The 21,551-nt window shown below is 41.2% G+C and overlaps 1 protein-coding gene across 1 annotated transcript in view; it reads left to right on the plus strand.

Moving 5' to 3' along the window:
- The first annotated feature begins 369 nt into the window (after positions 1-369).
- Positions 370-21,551, plus strand: part of LOC111978824 (ribosomal protein S6 kinase alpha-2) — a 45,181-nt gene continuing 23,999 nt past the window's right edge. The window contains exons 1-5 of the mRNA XM_024009077.2: positions 370-897; positions 17,233-17,349; positions 17,467-17,548; positions 18,442-18,522; positions 19,488-19,567. Of these exons, the coding sequence (XP_023864845.1) occupies positions 799-897; positions 17,233-17,349; positions 17,467-17,548; positions 18,442-18,522; positions 19,488-19,567 (459 nt within the window). The 5' untranslated portion in view covers positions 370-798. The remainder of the gene's footprint in view (positions 898-17,232; positions 17,350-17,466; positions 17,549-18,441; positions 18,523-19,487; positions 19,568-21,551) is intronic.

The raw sequence follows: 21,551 nt of genomic DNA on the forward strand, positions 1-21,551 counted from the left end.
TCCTTGTTTGAAGCAGACACTAATCAGCCGACACTCCAACCTTAATTTATTCTGAGGTTGGGAGGATGTACATATTTGGGCTACCTGTGTAAACACAGCCTTAAAAACACCACAACATTCACCTGTGATCCATGCATCCCTAACATGCCTGAAAACAGATGAGACGTCTCATMATTTCACTGGGCTTCATACCAACATTGCATGCTGCTCTCTGAGTCTGTGTCCACCCTCCTTGATATCTACATGAGGTAGGGGTGTATCATGAACATGTGGATTAGTTGCTCTCTGTTGTCAGAGAAGGGGGAGTTCTCTACTATCAACGGTGAGAGTCCTGTTTGATTGGGCGCAAAAAGAAGAAGCTGAATGTTGGGGAGGAGGGGAGCCCTCGCTTGCTTCACATTGCATGACTGCACCGTGCTGATTCAGCAGGACAAAAGGGATAGCGGCGGGTGCTGAGGACCGTAATCGCCAGAATCACTGCTGCTTGGATGGCACTGTCAAATCAAATCAAATCGTATTGGTCACATACACGTGTTTAGCAGATGTTATTGCGGGTGTAGCGAAATGCTTGTGCATATCAAAGCATTGCGCTGTAGCAAGGACGGACGGACACTGCAGTGGTGTCAACAGTGACCAAATCGCTGGTTTTCCTGGTGGTTGTTTATCTGCCATATAGGAAGTGGATTAGAAGAGAGTGGCTGGGAGGAAACTAAATCCTTCTCTATTGTTGTGTACTGATCTGGATTTAGGTGTTGAGCAAAGGCAAACTGCCAATGCAGATCTGAAGCGGGGCACACAATGGACACGAACATGCAGAAATTTACAGTTAGGAGATGGTTTTCCATCTACCTTCAGAAGAAGTCACGGTCCAAAAATGCGAACCTCTGCAGATTAGAGGTAAGTGTATTGTTGTTTACTGCCCAACTACTTTGTGTCTGTGTGTGCCATAACGCAGAATAATTGTTTGCTAAAGGTGTGATTCAGCTGCCACTCAATGATGTTGTGGTAGGCTGTTGTGGAACCTTGTTTCGGTCTTGTTTGTTACCCGATATTAGGCTATACTTGCCAGTACAATTTCAGCATTTTGACAAGCTTTGTAGACTACCATTGCACAACATTTTCATTAAAAATCATGTTGAATTCTGTCAACCTGCTCAACTAMAGCTTTATTTTTTGCTTGTAAGCAGGAATTGGGAGGATAGCATTGTGGTCAGATTTGAGAAATGGAGGGCGAGGGAGAGCTTTGTATGCGACTCTGTGTATGGAGTACAGGTGATCTATATTTTGTCCCCCTCTGGTTGTGCATTTAACATGCTGATAGAAATGAGGTACAACTGATTTAAGTTTCCCTGCATTAAAGTCCCCGGCCACTAGGAGCGCCGCCTCTGGGTGAGCGGTTTCCGGTTTCCTGTTTGCTTATTTCCTTATACAGCTGACTGAGTGCGGTCTTAGTGCCAGCATCTGTCTGTGGTGGTAAATAAAAAGCCATAAAAAATATAGGTAACTCTCTTGGCAAATAGTGTGGTCTACAGCTTATCATGAGATACACTACTTCAGGCGAGCAAAATCTAGAGACTTCCTTAGATTTTGTGCACCAGCTGTTGTTTACAAATATGCACAAACCRCCCCCCCCCACCTCCCCCCCTTGTCTTACTGGAGTGTGCTGTTCTATCTAGCCGGTGCAGCATATATTCCGCAAACTGAATATCAATGTCGTCATTCAGCCATAATTCTGTGAAACATAAGATGTTACAGTTTTTGATGTCCCGTTGGTAGGATATTCTTGATCGTATCTCGTCTAATTTATTGTCCAATGATTGTACGTTGGCAAGTAATACTGACGGTAAAGGCAGATTTCCCACTCGCCATCAGCGGATCCTTATGAGGCACCCCACTCTGTGTTCTCTGTACCTGCGTCTCTTGCCATTGACAGGGATTTTGGCCTTGTCGGGTGTCTGAAGTACATCCTATACATCCTGCTTGTTGAAGAAAAAATCTTAGTCTAATCCGAGGTGAATGATCGCTGTCCTGATATCCAGAAGCTCTTTTTTGCCATAAATATGGTGGCAGAAACATTATGTACAAAATAAGTTACAAATAACGCGAGAAAAAACACATAGCACAATTGGTTAGGCGCCTGTAAAACGGCTGCCATTTCTTCCGGCACCATTTTTGAAAGCATTTAAAAGCTTACAAAAAGGGTTGTCAAACTATTCGATAATTTCTAGATTTTTTTTAACCTTTTATGTCAATGATCTAAAAACGCATTAACTCTAATTATTTTTTATATTTGCATATGTGGTAGCTTAGACCCTATTTTACATCATCTGAGGTTTTTGTGTTGTGCCCGCCATTGGTTGAGACACAACATGCTCTTGAATACAGGGTGGATGCCATGTTTTGGCTGATAAATGTACTAAAATAGGAAAACAATTTGAAATTTTAACTTTCAAATGGTACATCAAAAGTTTGAGGTCCAGACATCAGAGAATGTTGATGTGAATATCTGTTTTATATTATACTGTCAATTCTCCATAGGAAACCTATTGAAATCATAGAAATGTACTGTATATTGAAGAAAAATATAAACTCAACATGTGAAGTGTTGGTTTCACGAGCTGAAATAAAATATCCCAGACATTTTCAATACACACAAGAAGATTATTTCTCTCAAATGTTGTGCACAAATTTGTTTACRTCCCTGTTAGTGAGAATTTCTCCTTTGCCAAGATAATCCATCCACCTGACAGGTGTGGCATATCAAGAATCTGACTAAACAACATGATCATTACACAGGTGCACCTTGTGCTAGGGACAATAAAAGGCCATTCTAAAATGTGCAGTTTTGTCACACAACACAATGCCACAGATGTGTGCAATTGGCATGCTGACTGCAGAAATGTCCACCAGAGCTGTTGCCAGATAATTTTATGTCCATTTCTCTACCATAAGACACCAATGTCAATTTAGAGAATTTGGCAGTACGTCTAACCGSAGACCACATGTAACCACGCCAGCCCAGGACCTCCACATCTGGCTTCTTCACCTGCGGGATCGTCTGAGACCAATCTCCCAGACAGCTGATGAAACTGAGGAGTATTTCTGACTGTTATAAAGCCATTTTGTGGGGGAAAACCCATTCAGCCAGTCTCCCCCAATGGATGGACCTGGCTCCCAAGTGGGTGGGCCTATGCCCACCCATGGCTGCGCCCCTGCCCAGTCATGTGAAATGCATAGATTGGGGCCTAATACATTTATTTAAATTGACTGATTTCCTTATATGATCTGTAACTCTGTAAAATCATTGAAATTGTTGCATGTTGTGTTTTTTATTTTTGTTCAGTAGGTAATAGAATGGACATGACCATATAAGTTGACATTCGACGGTGGGTGGACCGGCGGCCATCTTTGTGGTAGTAATTTAGAAGTTACAATTTCAATTCAATTAAAATGTCAATGGTGGACCAGATTAATTCCAGTGGTCCTAAGAGACTGGTCCGTTCTATGAATTATGTTTCTGATTAAAATGACACCCTCCCTGTATTCAAGAGCATGTTGTGTCTCAACCGATGGCGGACACAACACAAATCTCAGATGATGTAAAATAGGGTCTAAGCTACAACGTATGCAAATATGATTTGTTTTATTTTGTTCACACGTTTTACGATAGTTGACTTTTTTTTTCTTCCATCAAGACATTTTAAATAGTTTGACAACCCTGTTGTAAGCTTTTAAATTATATCAAACTCAACCATTTATCTTTTCCAGTGATGAAGACATGGATGTCTCATGGTAGGGTGGGGTATGCAAAATGGGTCAACTTTGAGCACCTTTATCTCCTGAATGTTTGGCATTCAGGTCCAAAAAGTAACAATCTGACAACTTCTTCAATGGGCAAACAATAATGCAAAGTTGTCTTTTAAATCAAAAGGGATGCTGTGAAAAAGTCAGTGGTGTTTAGGTAAAAATACTTTAATGTACTACTGAAGTAGTTTTTTGTTATCTGTACTTTACTATTTATATTTTTTAACAACTTTTATTTTTACTTCACTACATTCCTAAACAAAATAATGTACATTTGACTTTGTACATTTTCCCTGACACCCAAAAGCAAGACAGGAAAATGGTCCAATTCGTGCACTTATCAAGAGAACATCCCTGGTCATCCCTACTGCCTCTGAACTGCCGGACTCGCGAAACACACATGCTTCATTTATAAATGAAGTTTGACTGTTTTAGTGTGTCCCTGGCTATCCATAAATAAAAAAAACAAGAGAATTGTTCTGTCTGCTTTGCTTAATATAAGCAATTTGAAGTGATTTTTACTTTTGATACTTAAGTACATTTTTGTAAATACATTTACTTTGATCCTTAAGTATATTTAAAACAAAATACTTTTAGACTTTTACTCAAGCACTATTTTACTGGGTGACTTTCACTTTTACTTGAGTCATTTTCTATTAACATATATTTACTTTTACTTAAGTATGACAATTGGGTACTTTTTCCACTACTGCAAAAAGTGATTGCATTCAAATGRATTTTTCCCTAAACCAGGTTTCCCCAATACCAAATACAGCTTGGGGGGTGATTTTATTTGGCCACCCAAGTTATCTGAGGAAAAACAATGTTTATATATAGTACCAATCAAATGTTTGGACACCTACTCATTAAAGGGTTTTTATTTATTTGTACTATTTTCTATATTGTAGAATAATAGTCGAGACATCAACACTATTAAATAACACATGGAATCATGTAGTAACAAAAAAAGTCTTCAACAAATCTAAATATATTTTATATTTGAGATTTTTCAAAGTAGCCACCCTTTGCCTTGATAACAGCTTTGCACACTATTGGTATTCTCTCAACCAGCTTCATGAGGTAGTCACCAGAAATGCATTTCAATTAACAGGTTTGCCTTGTTAAGTTAATTTGTGGAATTTCTTTCCTTAATGAGTTTGAGCCAATCAGTTGTGTTGTGACATGGTAGGGGTGGTATACAGGAGATAGCCCTATTTGGTAAAAGACCAAGTCCATATTATGGCAAAAACAGCTCAAAAAAGCAAAGAGAAACGACAGTCCATCATTACTTTAAGACATGAAGGTCAGTCAATCCGGAAAATTTCAAGGACTTTGAAAGTTTCTTCAAGTGCAGTTGCAAAAAGCATCAAGCGCAATGATGAAACTGGCTCTCATGAGGACCGCCACAAGAAAGGAATACCCAAAGTTACCTCTGCTGCAGAGGATAAGTTCATTAGCGTTACCAGCCTCAGAAATTGCAACCCAACTAAATGCTACAGAGTTCAAGTAACAGACACATCTCAACATCAACTGTTCAGAGGAGATTGTGTGAATCAGGCCTTCATGGTCGAATTGCTGCAAAGAAACCACTACTAAAGGACATCAATAAGAAGAAGAGACTTGCTTGGGCCAAGAAACACGAGCAATGGACATTAGACCGGTGGAAATCTGTCCTTTTGGTCGGAGTCAAAATTTGAGAGTTTTGGTTCCAGCCGCCGTGTCTTTGAGACGYGGAGTAGGTGAACGGATGAACTCTGCATTTGTGGTTCCCACCATGAAACATGGAGGAGGAGGTGTGATGGTATGCGGGTGCTTTGCTGGTGACACTGTCTGTGATTTATTTAGAATTCAATGCGCCCTTAACCAGCAGAGCTACAACAGCATTCTGCAGCGATACGCCATCCCCATCTGGTTTGCACTTAGTGGGACCATCATTTGTTTTTCAACAGGACAATGACCCAAAACACCTCCAGGCTGTATAAGGGCTATTTGACCAAGAAAGAGAGTGATGGTGCTGCATCAGATGACCTGGCTTCCACAATCACGCAACCTCAACCCAGTTGAGATGGTTTGGGATGAGTTGGACTGCAGAGTGAAGGAAAATCAGCCAACAAGTGTTCAGCATATGTGGGACCTTCTTCATGACTGTTGGAAAAGCATTCCTCGTGAAACTGGTTGAGAGAATGCCAAGAGTGTGCAAATCTGTCATCAAGGCAAAGGGTGACAACTTTGAAGAATCTCAAATATAAAATATGTTTAACACTTTTTTGGTTACTACATGATTCCATATGTGTTATTTCATAGTCTTCACTATGACTGGCACTGTAATTGGGGACCCCTGCCCTAAATGTATTCAGTACTTGGTCTTATTGCAACTGTTACTGAGATGCATTGGTGGCTGCTGAGGGAAGGACGGCTCATAATGGCTGAAYGGAGCGAATGGACTGGCATCAAGCACATGGAAACCATGTTTGATGTATTTGATACAATTCCGCTCCAGCCATTACCACGAGTCCGTTCTCCCAAATTAAGGTACACATGATTAAGCATAGCCTAATGCGGGCTGGATTTGGTGTACCTAGGTCTATTTGCTCATTTGTTTATTAGGGACTATTATATTTTAAGAGATTAATAATTTGTAAGAATCCAGATTTTTTTTACGTGGCAATCATAGATTGCAATTTTTTWAAACTTTTATGTAGGCTACTTATATTGATTCTTGAAAAATACAACTTGTTTTTGCTTATTGAGCTTAGTTTAACAGTTTAACCCAATCAGAACCCAAAATATAAACTTGTTCTACTCCATTGTTTGTAAACAATCTAATTGTGAACAAACATTGTATAGCTTCAAAACATGGTTACAACTATCTTATTGATCAAATGGATGGTCAGTCCTTGCATTTATATCCCAGTCTATGAATTTGAGAGAGGTTACATTTCTCCAGCCCCATCAGTAAGCTGTTTACCCAGAGCGGTGGCCGGATGAGTGCTTTATTGTTTGAACTGCAGATTGACCCTTTCAAATTATTAATTCTTTATTAGATTTGGACTGAAAAATGTAAGCATGAAACCAAGATCTTCAACGTATTCTCTAGGCCTAGTTTTACAATTGTAAGTTTCGGGGGGAATGGGAATTGGAACAGTAGACAAACATGTCAAACCCAACCACTACACAGGTGATTGCAATCTTCACCTTTTTCTCCGCCACACTGCAAAGCTACCTGGGCATGGCGCTGTTCAGCAGCCGTGGTGCTGAATCGACGATTAGTCTTTTGTCCATTTGAAATTTCAAATTGATCGCAATGCTATCCATGGTGCTGTCCATGGTGCTGAATGTTGTGCGATGGTTAAAGGCACAAGTTATTCCCGCATGTTTGGAATGCCTTCTAAAGTGGTGGAACCACAGATATCCTATTAAATTACTATGTGTGGAACTCTGTACGATAAAAAACGATATACTACACTGAGTGTACAAAACATTAGGAACATCTGCTCTTTCCATGACAGACTGACCAGGTGAATCCAGGTGAAAGCCGTGATCCCTTATTGATGTCACTTGTTAAATCCAGTTCACTTCAGTGTACATGAAGGGGAGGAGACAGGCTAACAAAGGATTTTTAACCTTTACGGGATCGGTGTCCCTATACCTGGACGGTTGTTGCTAAAGTGCTCTGTGACTAGAATGACGTTGTAAGTAACAGCCATCTTTCCAGGACATATACATTTTTATATGTGCAGAATGCTTAAATTCTTGTTAATCTAACTGCACTGTCCAATTTTACAGTAGCTATTACAGTGAAAAAAGACCATGCCTCTTGTTTGAGGAGAGTGCACAGCAACAAACTTTTATCACAGCAACTGTTTTGATACATTCACCTCTGAAGGTAAATAATGTACTTACATTCAGTAATCTTGCTCTGATTTGTCATCCTGAGGATCCCAGACACAAAATGTAGCATAGTTTTGTTTGATAAAATCAATTTTTATTTTCAAATGTAGGAACTGACTTCTACAGTTTTCCTTTCAAATGGTATCAAGAATATGGATATCCTTGCTTCAGGTCCTGATCTACAGGCAGTTAGATTTGGGTATGTAATTATTATTATTTATTTTTTTAAAGGGTCAGATACTTTTTTGAGGTTTTAAGCCTCGAAACAATTGAGACATGGATTGTGAATGGGCAAGACAAAATATTTAAGTGTCTTTGAACGAGGTATGGTAGTAGGTGCCAGGCGCACTGGTTTGTGTCAAGAGCTGCAACGCTGCTGGGTTTTTAACACTCAACAGTTTCTCATGTATATCAAGAATGGTCCACCACCCATAGGACATCCAGCCAAATTGACACAACTGTGGGAAGCATTGGATTAAACATGGGCCAACATCCCTGTGGAACGCTTTCGACACCTTGTAGAGGCCATGCCCCGACAAATTGAGGCTGTTACCCCTCTCACAACATATTTCTCTGTATAGCATGCACCTCAATTACCTCGACTAACCTGTGCCCCCACACGTTGACCTTGTGTACCAGTACCGTCCTGTATATAGCCTTGTTACTGTTATTTTATTGTTGCTCTTTTAATTATTTTAAATTTTTCAACAAAAAAAAAAGAATTACTATCTTTACACAATTGTTTCTTAACTGCGTTGTTGGTTAAGGGCTTGTAAAGTAAGCATTTCACTGTTGTATTCGGTGCAAATGTTTTCAGACTAGTTGGGATCTAAGTGTTAGCTAATGGTACTGTTTGTGTGAACATTGCTGGGGAGTTATAGACATGTCACTGCTTGTGACTGTTTGTCTTACAGAATGCTGTGTGCAGTTATCAGTAGAAATCACATTCACTTTGACGTCTCTTTGTAATCCTTCCTGAGTGTCTCAAAGCAAGATGTTCAGACAGACCAGCCTCTCTGAGATAATATGTAGTCATCATGTACCAAACCCCAATCCCTTCACCAGGAAACAGACATTCACATCACACACTAGACATAGGGGATTTAATATTACATGCTAGACGTAGGGGATTTAACATCACACGCTAGACGTAGGAGATTTAATATTACACGCTAGACGTAGGAGATTTAATATTGCACACTAGACGTAGGGGATTTAATATTACACGCTAGACGTAGGGGATTTAAAATTGCACGCTAGACGTAGGGGATTTAATATTGCACGCTAGACGTAGGAGATTTAATATTGCAMGCTAGACGTAGGGGATTTAGTATTGCACGCTAGACGTAGGGGATTTAGTATTGCACGCTAGACGTAGGGGATTTAGTATTGCACGCTAGACGTAGGGGATTTAATATTGCACGCTAGACGTAGGGGATTTAATATTGCACATCTGCAATACACTGAGCAATGCTAAGCATGACTAACATAATGCATACAAATTAGAGGTCGACCGATTATGATTTTTCAACGCCGATACCGATTATTGGAGGACCAAAAAAAGCCAATACCGATTAATCGGCCGACTTTTTAAATTTGTTATTATTGTATATAACCATTACAACTATACTGAAATGAACACTTATTTAACTTAATATAATAGGATTCAATAAAATCAACTTAGCCTCAAATAAATAATGAAAACATGTTCAATTTGGTTAAATAATGCAAAAACAAGTGTTGGAGAAGATAAGAAAAGCTGCATATGTGCCATGTTAAAGAATAGCTAACGTTAAGTTCCTCTGCTCAGAACAGGTGTAGTACGTCCGGAGACCTTCTCCCTTACCTCACCTTCGCTCATCAACTCATCCCTGACCGCTGGCTACGTCCCTTCCGTCTTCAAGAGAGCGAGAGTTGCACCCCTTCCTGAAAAACCTACACTCTGATCCCTCCGAATGTCAACAACTACAGACTCAGTATCCCTTCTTTCTTTCTCTCCAAAACTCTTGAACGTGCCGTCTGCCAGCTCTCCCCGCTATCTCTCTCAGAATGACCTGTCTTGATCCAATATCAGTCAGGTTTCAAGACTAGTCTATTTCAACTGAGACTGCTCATTCCTTGTATCACGGAGGCGCTCCGCACTTGCTAAAGCTAACTCTCTTCCTCTCTCTCATCTCTTTCTAGACCTAATCGGCTGCCTCGATACTGTGAACCATCAAGATCCCTCCTCTCCACCCTCATCGATTTGGCATCTCCGGCGCGCCTCACGCTTGGATTGCCGTCTACCTGACAGGTCGCTCTACCAGGTGGCGTTGGCGAGAATTCGTTGTCTCCTACACGTGCTCTGCACTGCACTGCGTGTTCCCCCAGGGCTCTGTTCTGGCCCTTCCTATTCTCTGCTTATAACACCGAAGTCACTTGTGCTTCTGTCCATAATCCTCAACTGGTTCTTCCGATCTATTGCTGATGCAGACGACACACAAACTAATCTTCTCCTTTCCCCCTTCTTAGATGACCAGTGGCGAATCGCATCTCTGGCATGTCTGGCAGACATATCAGTGTGGATGACGGATATCACCAACCTCAAGCTGTAACCTCGGTCAAGACGGTAGCTGCTCTTCCTCCCGGGAAGGACTGCCCGTCTCCCATGATTCTCGCCATCACTACGGTTGCAACTCCATTGTGTCCTCCTCCCAGAGCGCTTAAAGACCTCTGGGTGATCCTGGACAACACCCTGTCTTGTTCTCAACTAACATCAAGGCTGGTGGCCCGTTCCTGTATAGGTTCATGCTCTTAACAACATCCGCAGAGGTACGACCCGCTCACACAGGGTAAAGCGGCTGCCAGGTTCCCTAATCCAAGGAACTTGTCTCTACTCGTCTGGATTAACTGCAACTCGCTTTGGCTGGGCTCCCTGCGTGTGCCATTAAACCTCCCCTACAACTCATCCAGAACGCCGCAGCCCGTCTGGTGTTCAACCTTCCCTAAGTTCTCTCCACGTCACCTCCGCTCCTCCGCTCTCTCCACTGGCTCCAGTTGAAGCTTCGCATCCGCTACAAGACCATGGTGCTTGCCTACTGGAGCCTGTGAGGGGATACGGCACCTCATACCTCCAGGCTCTTATCAGGCCCTACAGCCCAAAACAATTTGGCTACTGCGTTCATCCACCCTCTGGCCTGCTCGCCTCCCTACCACTGAGAAGTACAGTCATTTCCGCTCAGCCAGTCAAAAAACTGTTCGCTGTTACTGGCCCCAATGGTGGAACAAACTTCCCTTCAACGACGCCAGGTAACGCGGAGTCAATCTCCACCTTCCGGAGACACCTTGAAACCCCACCTCTTTTAAGGAAATACGCTAGGTTAGTATAAAGTTTTCCACCCCCCCTCCCCCTTCCCCCACCCCCCCCCCCTCCTACTCCTTCCCCCCCCCACCCCCCCCCTTCCCCCCCCCTCCCCCCCCCCCCCCCCCCCTCCCTCCCCCCCCCCCCCCCCCCTCCCCCCCCCGTAAAAGATTTAGATGGGCCACTATTGTAAAGTGGCTGTTTCCACTGGATGTCATAATGTGAATGCATCCAATTTGTAAGTCGCTCTGGATAAGAGCGTCTGCTAAATGACTTTAAATATGTAAATGTAATGAGAACATAATGAAAAGCTGGTGGTTCCTTTTAACATGAGTCTTCAATATTCCCAGGTAAGAAGTTTTAAGTGTGTAGTTTATTATAGGAATTATAGGACTATTTCTCTCTATTACGTTTGTATTTCATATACCTTTTGACTATTGGATGTTCTTATAGGCACCTTAGTATTGCCAGTGTAACGATATAGCTTTCGTCCCTCTCCTCGCTCCTACCTGGGCTCGAACAGGAACACATCGACAACAGCCACCCTCGAAGCAGCGTTACCCATGCAGAGCAAGGGGAACAACTACTCCAAGTCTCAGAGCGAGTGACGTTTGAAACGCTATTAGCGTGCACCCCGCTAACTAGCTAGCCATTTCACATCGGTTGCACCAGCCTAATCTCGGGAGTTTGATAGGCTTGAAGTCATAAATAATGCAATGCTTGAAGCATTGCGAAGAGCTGCTGGCAAAATGCACGGAAGTGCTGTTTGAATGAATGCTTACGAGCCTGCTGGTGCCTACCATCGCTCAGTCAGATGCTCTATCAAATCATAGACTTAATTATAACATAATACACACAGAAATACGAGCCATAGGTCATCAATATGGTCGAATCCCGAAATACTTCATCTCGAAAACAAAACGTTTATTCTTGCAGTGAAATACGGAACTTCCGTATTTTATCTAACGGGTGGCATCCATAAGTCTAAATATTTCTGTTACATTGCACAACCTTCAATGTTATGTCATAATTACGTAAAATTCGGGCATTAGGCGGCCCAAACTGTTGCATATACTGACTCGTTGCAATGAACGCAAGAGAAGTGACACAATTTCACCTGCTTTAATATTGCCTGCTAACCTGGATTCTTAGCTAAATATGCAGGTTAAAATATTTACCTCTGTGTTATTGATTTTAATCAAATCAAATCAATTAAATTGTATTTGTCACATACACATGGTTAGCAGATGTTAATGCGAGTGTAGCGAAATATGCTTGTGCTTTTAGTTCCGACATGCAGTAATAACCAAAATAAATCTAACCTAACAATTTCCACCAACTACTACCTTATACACACAAGTGTAAAGGGATAAAGAATATGTACATAAAGATATATGAATGAGTGATGGTACAGAACGGCATAGGCAAGATGCAGTAGATGGTATAGAGTACAGTATATACATTTTAAGAAAGGCATTGATCTTTATGGTTAGGTACAGTCGTGCAACGATTGTGCTTTTTTTGCAAATGCGCTTTTGTTAAATCATCCCCTGTTTGGCGAAGTTGGCTGTCTTTGTTAGGAAGAAATAGTCTTCACACAGTTCGCAATGAGCCAGGTGGCCCAAACTGCTGCATATACCCTGACTCTATTGCAAGAGAAGTGACAAAATTTCCCTAGTTAAAAGAAATTCRTGGTAGCAGGCAATATTAACTAAATATGCAGGTTTAAATATATATATACTTGTGTATTGATTTTAACAAAGGCATTGATGTTTATGGTTAGTTACACGTTGGAGCAACGACGGTCCTTTTTCGCGAATGCGCACCGCATCGATTATATGCAACGCAGGACACACTAGATAAACTAGTAATATCATCAACCATGTGTAGTTAACTAGTGATTATGATTGATTGTTTTTTATAAGATAAGTTTAATGCTAGCTAGCAACTTACCTTGGCTTCTTACTGCATTCGCGTAACAGGCAGGCTCCTCGTGGAGTGCAATGTAAGGCAGGTGGTTAGAGCGTTGGACTAGTTAACCGTAAGGTTGCAAGATTGAATCCCCGAGCTGACAAGGTAAAAATCTGTCGTTCTGCCCCTGAACAAGGCAGTTAACCCACCGTTCCTAGGCCGTCATTGAAAATAAGAATGTGTTCTTAACTGACTTGCTTATTTAAATAAAGGTGTAAAAATATATATATATACCTACAGTATACTGTAGGTCATCAGCCTTTACAAACAGCATGCACAGAATGATCAGCCTTTACAATACGGCATGCACGGAATGATCAGTCTTTACAAACGGCATGCACGGAATGATCAGCCTTTACAGACGGCATGCACGGAATGCATGATGATGATGGTTTGGAATAGTAAACTGGTATAGCTGCTATCAGAGTTGACATTAGAACTACCAAGCTACCATTGAGATGCATAAACATGAAGTCATGGTCAAATAGCTGAATATGAAAACAGCAGTTTTTATCCAGGTGGCCCATGCAGGAATCATACCCAAAATGATTGTATTGCAAGCACCATTGTCCAACCGACTGAGACATTTTGTCAAGTTGACTTTTTCAATCAAAGAGATTATCTTGAAATACACACCATCAACAGCTGTTGACCCAGATAACAAATCTTGGTGTTCAGAATACACTACGCATGTCACTATGTCATCCATGTTTATTGGTAAAGAGTAATAGTTGGACAAGGGTTGTTTATTATTTTGATTCAATAAGATAATCTGCACTGGTGTCTTTTAAAAAATACTGATTTAACAACAGACTGATTGGGTACTGTGAAAACCTACTAGTACTACCAGGTTGACTCCCTCCACAGGTAAATGTTTTCTTTTCCATTCCAGTATTTTAGAATAATGTGAAAGGCTGTTAAGTGGAACTGAACTAAATCCATTCTCGCTTTCTTTCTGATGTGTAGTAGTAATGTATATATATTTTTTAAATTTCCCACAGACTTAACATTAGTTTGATCTTTAGGATAATAAAGCAATTCTCTGTAATCTAAAATGGTATAGTTTTCTTCCAATTATTCTATTTCAAAAACAGCCCTCGTTTGGAAAACAAAACTGATGCTTTAACTAAACTCAGCAAAAAAAGAAAGTCCTCTCACTGTCAACCTCGTTTATTTTCTGCAAACTTAACATGTGTAAATATTTGTATGAACATAACAAGATTCAACAACTGAGACATAAACTGAACAAGTTCCACATACATGTGACTAACAGAAATTGAATAATGTGTCCCTGAAAAAAGGGGGGACAAAATCAAAAGTAACAGTCAGTATCTGGTGTGGCCACCAGCTGCATTAAGTACTGCAGTGCATCTCCTCCTCATAGACTGCACCATATTTGCCAGTTCTTGCTGTGAGATGTTACCCCACTCTTCCACCAAGGCACCTGTAAGTTCCCGGACATTTCTGGGGGGAATGGACCTAGCCCTCACCCTCCGATCCAACAGGTCCCAGACATGCTCAATGGGATTGAGATCCGGGCTCTTCGCTGGCCATGGCAGAACACTGATATTCCTGTCTTGCAGGAAATCACGCACAGACGCGGCCAGTATGGTTCTTGGTGGTGGCATTGTCATGCTGGAAGGTTCATGTCAGGATGAGCCTGCAGGAAGGGTACCACATGAGGAGGAAAGATGACTTCCTGTAACGCACAGCGGTGAGATTGCCTGCAATGAAACAAGCTCAGTCCGATGATGCTGTGACACACCGCCCAGACCATGACGGTACCCTCACCTCCAATCAATCCCGCTCCAGAGTAAGGCCACGGTGTAATGCTCATTCCTTCGCGATAAACGTGAATCCGACATCACCCCTGGTGAGAGAAAACCGGACTCGTCAGTGAAGAGCACTTTTTGCGTTTGTCTGGTCAGCGAGTGGGTTTGTGCCCATATGTGACGTTGTTGCCGTGATGTGTTTGTGAGGCCTCCTTACAACAGGCCTACAAGTCCTCAGTCCAGCCTTCTCAGCTATTGCGAACAGTCTGAGCACTGATGGAGGATTGTGCGTTCCTGTTGTACTCGGGCATGTTTGTTGCCATCCTGTACCTGTCCCGCAGGTGTGATGTTCGATGTGTACCGATCCTGTGAAGGTGTGTTACACGTGCTGCCATGCGAGGACGATCAGCTGTCATCCTGTCTCCCTGTAGCGCTGTCTTAGTGTTACGAGAATTTTGTTCTCAGTTGTTCATATACCAAATTGATTAATTACTCAGCCTGAAACCCAGAATTTGTAAGAAATGGTTGAAATGAATCAGGCGGAGGCCCAGCTACAATTGTCAGGAATGTTATTTTAGAGAGCTCTGCTGTGTATATACAAAACGTTCCTTTATACCTTCTCTAACCTACGCCATACATACACACTAAACTTTGGATTCTCTCTTATCCTGGAGTCTCACCAAGTTTATTACCACACAGCTGACAGTTCCAGTATCCTCAGATACGGGAATCTGGAGGGGCTCTCCATGTCTTATCTTATCTCCCAGAGTTATAGCCCGGTCGGTTCAAACATGTTTAATGATCCACTTTGTTTTCTTTAGGCACACACATACTTCCTCTCTTCCCATGCACATGCTACATAACCTCTTTCTTATGAACTAACTTATTTATCAATACAGAAAAACAGGGTAGAATTCAATTAGTTCTAGTAAATGTATACATCATTTAGTCATTATTCATAAAATTCATAACACTTAGGGGTCTTTACAGTACGGACATTTCAATTTATTGCCCTGGCCACATCTTGTAGTCCTCATGCCTCCTTGCAGCATGCCTAAGACACGTTCACACAAGAGCAGGGACCCTGGGCATCTTTCTTTTTGGTGTTTTTCAGAGTAAGAGAAAGGCCTTTTGGTTGTCCTAAGTTTTCATAATTGTATTGTGACCTTAATTGCCTACCGTCTGTAAGCTGTTAGTGTCTTAACGACCGTTCCACAGGTGCATGTTCATTAATTGTTTATGGTTCATTGAACAAGCATGGGAAACAGTGTTTAAACCCTTTACAATGAAGATCTGTGAAGTTATTTGGAGTTTTATGAATTATCTTTGGAAGACAGGGTCCTGAAAAAGGGACGTTTATTTTTTTGCAGAGTTTAGTATTAATGGATGGTGTACTGGTTACTGTGGAGTATCACTGTTTGTACAAGGCATCATGACTCATTTCTTTGTTTACTTTTAGACAGCGGACTGTTGAGGTGTTAGAGGTTTGAAAATATAAAAAGCCCATGGGACTGACACCATGGATAGCTACAGAGCATTTGTAATCCCATTGTTTGATTTATTTGCCTTTATTATCTAGAGCCCCTACAGAGGTCATCCTTAACCCATTGATTCTTCATCTACATGATACATGATTTTCTTCCTATTCAATGCTGTGTTCAACATGATATAGTGAAGGAGAAGTTATAGGTTAACGTAAACYATAAGGGACAAATCGGCATATGGATTTGAAAAGCATCCTTTTTTATTTCATCCCAATGATATATTGTATGCAAAGGGTTATGTAACTGTTTGTTGTACTTGTATGTATTGAGGGAGATAAACAGGTTTAACCATGCTCTCTGCTGTGTCAGCGTGGCAGATTCTGCATCAATCAGCGACAGTCAGGGCAGGACTCTCACATGCCTGGGTCGGCATATTTCAGAGGCACGTCATGAAGACAGCATTAATAGCCGGAGTGTTCCCTTTTAAGATCTCCCGTTTGGCAGCCACATAGCCCCACTCACGCAAAACATGGTCACACTAATCTCCCCTGATAAGAGGGGAACAGGATGGACTACTGGCTGGTTCTGTAGCCAAGGTCACACTCTGACTGTTAGCCTGCAACATCTGTTTCAAATCCTCCTATTGTCACCAGTTAACGTGGATATGTTTGGAGATTGAGAATACTAAGGGAAAAAAGTGTAATAGCAATGTGCATGTTCTATCCTTCRATGTAATAATGCTGAGTTTCCTCTGATACTTGTATACTCATGATACTAGCTGTAACATCTCAATTCATGATTATGTTGAGTAGTCTCCGTTTGCCCTGATCAAATTTGACTTCTCTAAATTGGACATCTGACTAAATCCCTCTTTCTGGCTCTCCCTGTGTCTCTGGAACGACATGGGTGTTCTTGGGATTCCTATAATCACCTGATTGATTTGATATGAGGGCCATCTGTTTCCCTGCAGGACGATGGCATCCTGAAAGAGATCGACATCAGCCAGCACACCAAAGAGGGCTTTGAAAAGGCAGACCCCTCMCAGTTTGAGCTGCTGAAAGTGCTAGGCCAAGGCTCCTATGGAAAGGTAAACATATAGCTACCTGAATTAAGGTGTTCGCATCTATGTTACACCTACTGTGTATGTACTATGCATTCGTCACATTTCCCCTACTGTTCAATCTGATATGAATCTCCTCCATAGGTGTTCCTGGTGAGAAAAATCAAAGGCTCTGACAGAGGACAGCTTTATGCCATGAAAGTGTTAAGGAAAGCAACGCTAAAAGGTACTTATTCTGATACTTTCGATGTTTTTCATTGGACCAATCTTACTAAGAGCGTAATATTATTACAGTAAACAGACATGATATGGGTATGATTTAATTCCCTATCCAGCCAAACTGGTTTTCCGGCATAAGTAATAAAATATATATTCATTTAAAAATATATATWTTTTTTTACATCTCACGTTTCCTATACTCATCAAATCTCAGTCAAAAACATCTTGCGTTTCCTATACTCATCAAATCTCAGTCAAAAACATCTTGCGTTTCCTGTACTCAACAAATCTCAGTCAAACGCTTTACATAAAAAAAAAAAATCTGCTCTAGATAATGAAATGCAGCCTTTTGGCCCTGTCTCAGGAAATGGAGATGATGTTCTCCTTGCTTACATAATACAGGCACAGCTGCAGGAATGTCCTCTGCAAAGCAGAGAGACATTGCAAGAGGAAGCTGGCATAATATTCTGCATTGCAGCACAGGTGCTTGAGGGGATTATGATTTTGATTATTATTGATAACGAAGTAGCTGACCTCCATTTCTCAGGTGACATAGGGAGAAGGCTTAGGTAATGCAGATAGATGAGCATAATGCAGCAAGTCATTGCATTAGCTCACTCTGTCTCGATTATGCGATGACATTCCCAATGCACTGATTAGGTAAGTGGCTGACTAGTGAGGGAGACGTTACATATGCATGGTTGAGTGGTTTACAGATTTTCATAGTATCAACAGTTTTGACAGTATAGAAATGTATAACTGAGGTATTTTATACAGTATCGTCAGACACCGGCCCAACTCTAATGGGTTGTATATGTATAGCTTTTGTCCACATCTGTTCAGTTCTACAAGTATCTTAATTCATTACCACTATTTTGATAAGCTTTGTCTGTTTTTCAGTTCGGGATCGGGTGCGGTCCAAAATGGAGAGAGACATTCTGGCTGAAGTCAACCACCCCTTCATAGTCAAACTCCATTATGGTGAGCGTATTTCCCAAGTGCCGTCTTTCTCATCCATGCAACCATGTTCTGACTGGCACACATACATACAACAAACATTGAGACATGAAAACCCTCTTGTTAAGACAGCCAAATAATTATGTGACGAGATTGTCTTTAGCCATCAGTTGTTAGAATGGTTCTGCCATTAGGCAGCAGGCAGAAACACATTGTGATATCAAATGGAGTAGGTTCTTGCATTGAATAACTCTCCAAGCGTTTTATAAGGCTTGGCACGTCCCTCTAAACATTTCAGTGACGTCTGGAGCCCTTCAGACAGCGTAAGCCATCACTCCGTCTCAAAGCACCTTACCTCCTTATTTATTAGCATGCTCTGAGTATTGCCACAGCAGCCCCAGGCAAACAGATGCACTCAACAAAGCAGATAATAGGAATACACGAGAAGACTATATTATCAAAATATTTGCCTTGACATGTACCTTTTTAAGCAGAGCTGGATTACTGAACGGGCACATAGGGCACATGCCCCGGGGCCCCCCGAACTCCAGGTGGTACCCAACCAAATTGATTTATTTTGGGTTGTGGTCCCCCTGGTTGTGGGCCCCCCAGATAGCATATGATAGCTAAATGTGTAGAATTGCAGGAAATTGGCTATAAAACTGCCAAATCGTCTCTGAGCCTCATTGTAAAAACAAATATATATATATTTTTTTTTTACTTAACCTTTATTTAAACTAGGCAAGTCATTTAAGAACAAATTCTTATTTACAATGACGGCCTACCCCGGCCAAACCCGGACGACGCTGGGCCAATTGTGCGCCGCCCTATGGGACTCCCAATCATGGCCAGATGTGATACAGCCTGGAATAGAACCATGAACTGTAGTGATGCCTCTTGCACTTTGGAGTGTTTTCATTTTATTGCATGTCATGAGCGAAGGAGAATATGTATTTTGCGTGACCATTTATGTTGTTTTTATGGCCCAGCCTTTCAGACGGAGGGGAAGCTGTATCTGATTCTAGACTTCCTCAGAGGGGGAGACCTCTTCACACGGCTTTCTAAAGAGGTCAGTCATCATGTTACTCACTGTGATGGCTTACTGCTCATTCACTGTTTTATTAATACATTCAATCACCACATGCATATGTTTAAAAATATATATACTTTTATTTCCAATAATTTGTTTTCTTGGTGCAGATGTCCCTTTTTGATTGAATAGGTACAGTATATTTCGAGGCATTCTCAATTTGCGTGATATTACTTTTTTTTTTTGGTCAACTCAACAGCAATTGGTAATTTGGCTTATAGAGTAAAAACCCTCCCAAGTAAAAACCCTTGCAATGCGTTATTTTTATGTCATGACCCTTGAACTATCTCTTTAGATTTGTTTGCCTTTATTGGCAACAGCAACAAACAAGCACATTCCAAAAGAGCTGTAGATGAATGGTATTCTGCCCTCATGAAAATCTGTTTTGATGGCCAATTGAATGTTCAATGCCGAGCTATTAATGGATCTTTGACACTTCTTAGTAGTACACTGATTCATCATGCCACTTTGGGGCCCATCACTGTGCAGCACAATGACCAATCTATAACTGCCTCTCTGCCACCACCATAGTTAGCTTTCCTGTGAAGGGATTTCAGAGCTTGAGCCAAGTAGGACATTCATTCATCACACGTGCACGTTCCAAAGCTTCAGGACTCATTCTGTGACTAAAAATAGGTCCGTCCTCCCCACTGATTCAATCGATATGTATAAACACCCTGCCATTGACCAGACCCCATCAGGAATAGGTCCCTATATTGCAAATGTTCATTCCTAATTGGTTTGGCTTTAATCTTGTACTTCAGCATCTCTGAATGTCCATGCATTCATAGTGAGTTGAAATAAGTAGGCTACTTCAGTAATAAAGTGTAGCTCTTTCAAGTGCTCACTTCCAATTACCAGCACAGGTTTATTTCAAACCACAGACATAATGGCTTGTGTGGTATGTCTAGCATGGGCTTTCGATGCAAACATTTTCAAGTGCTCACTGCCAATGAACAGCCCAGACCTCATCAGTCAGATTACAATATATCCTTCTTTGCATTGATTAATTACTCCTGAATCCAAGTAACTAACCCAGGGTTGGGGGGGGAATGATTATTTTGGGTTAAATAACACTCCAGGTCACATTTGAACATCTAAAACTAGATAGAAATTATGTAGAAATGATTTTCAAATAACTGCCCTTTTTCTGGCCTGCAAAATGATTTTGACGAGCAAATCGGTCCCCCAAAAATTGTGGCCCTTCGTTGAATTTCGAAATCCCAATGTGGCCCTCGAGCCAAAATTATTCCCCACCCCTTCAATAGCCTGTATTGTAATACTGCTATTATGAAGAAATTATAGATAACGACTCAATTGATGAAACCATTGACTCATAGAGTTCCTTTGGGACATTCAGCTAACAACTGCAGATTGTTTCATCACACCATACTTTTTTTTACTCATTATTTGGCAATACGCCAAGCTATGTGGATTGCAATAGTTTGTGTTTGTAACAAACAATGATCATATTTAACATGATAGTTGACTCCATGATGAACTAAGATGCATGTATCATATACAGTGCATTCGGAAGATATTCAGACCCTTTGACTTTTTCTACATTTTGTTACATTCCAGCCTTATTCTAAAATGTATTAAATTGTTTTTCCCCCTCATCAATTTACACACAATACCCCATAATGACAAAGCAAAAACAGGTTTTTAGAAATGTTTGCAAAAAATGTAAACAATAAAACTGAAATATCACAATTACATAAGTATTCAGAACCTTTACTCAGTACTTTGTTGAAGCACCTTTGGCAGCGATTACAGCCTCGAGTCTTCTTGGGTATGATGCTGCAAGCTTGGCACACCTGTATTTGGGGAGTTTCTCCCATTCTTCTCTACAGATACTTTCAAGCTCTGTCAGGTTGGATTGGGAGCGTCTCTCCAGAGATGTTTGATTGGGTTCAAGGCGGGCTCTGGCTGGGCCACTCAAGGACATTCAGAGACTTGTCTC

Source organism: Salvelinus sp. IW2-2015, linkage group LG18 (assembly GCF_002910315.2).
Source record: "Salvelinus sp. IW2-2015 linkage group LG18, ASM291031v2, whole genome shotgun sequence".
In the NCBI taxonomy this organism is placed as follows: domain Eukaryota; kingdom Metazoa; phylum Chordata; class Actinopteri; order Salmoniformes; family Salmonidae; genus Salvelinus; species Salvelinus sp. IW2-2015.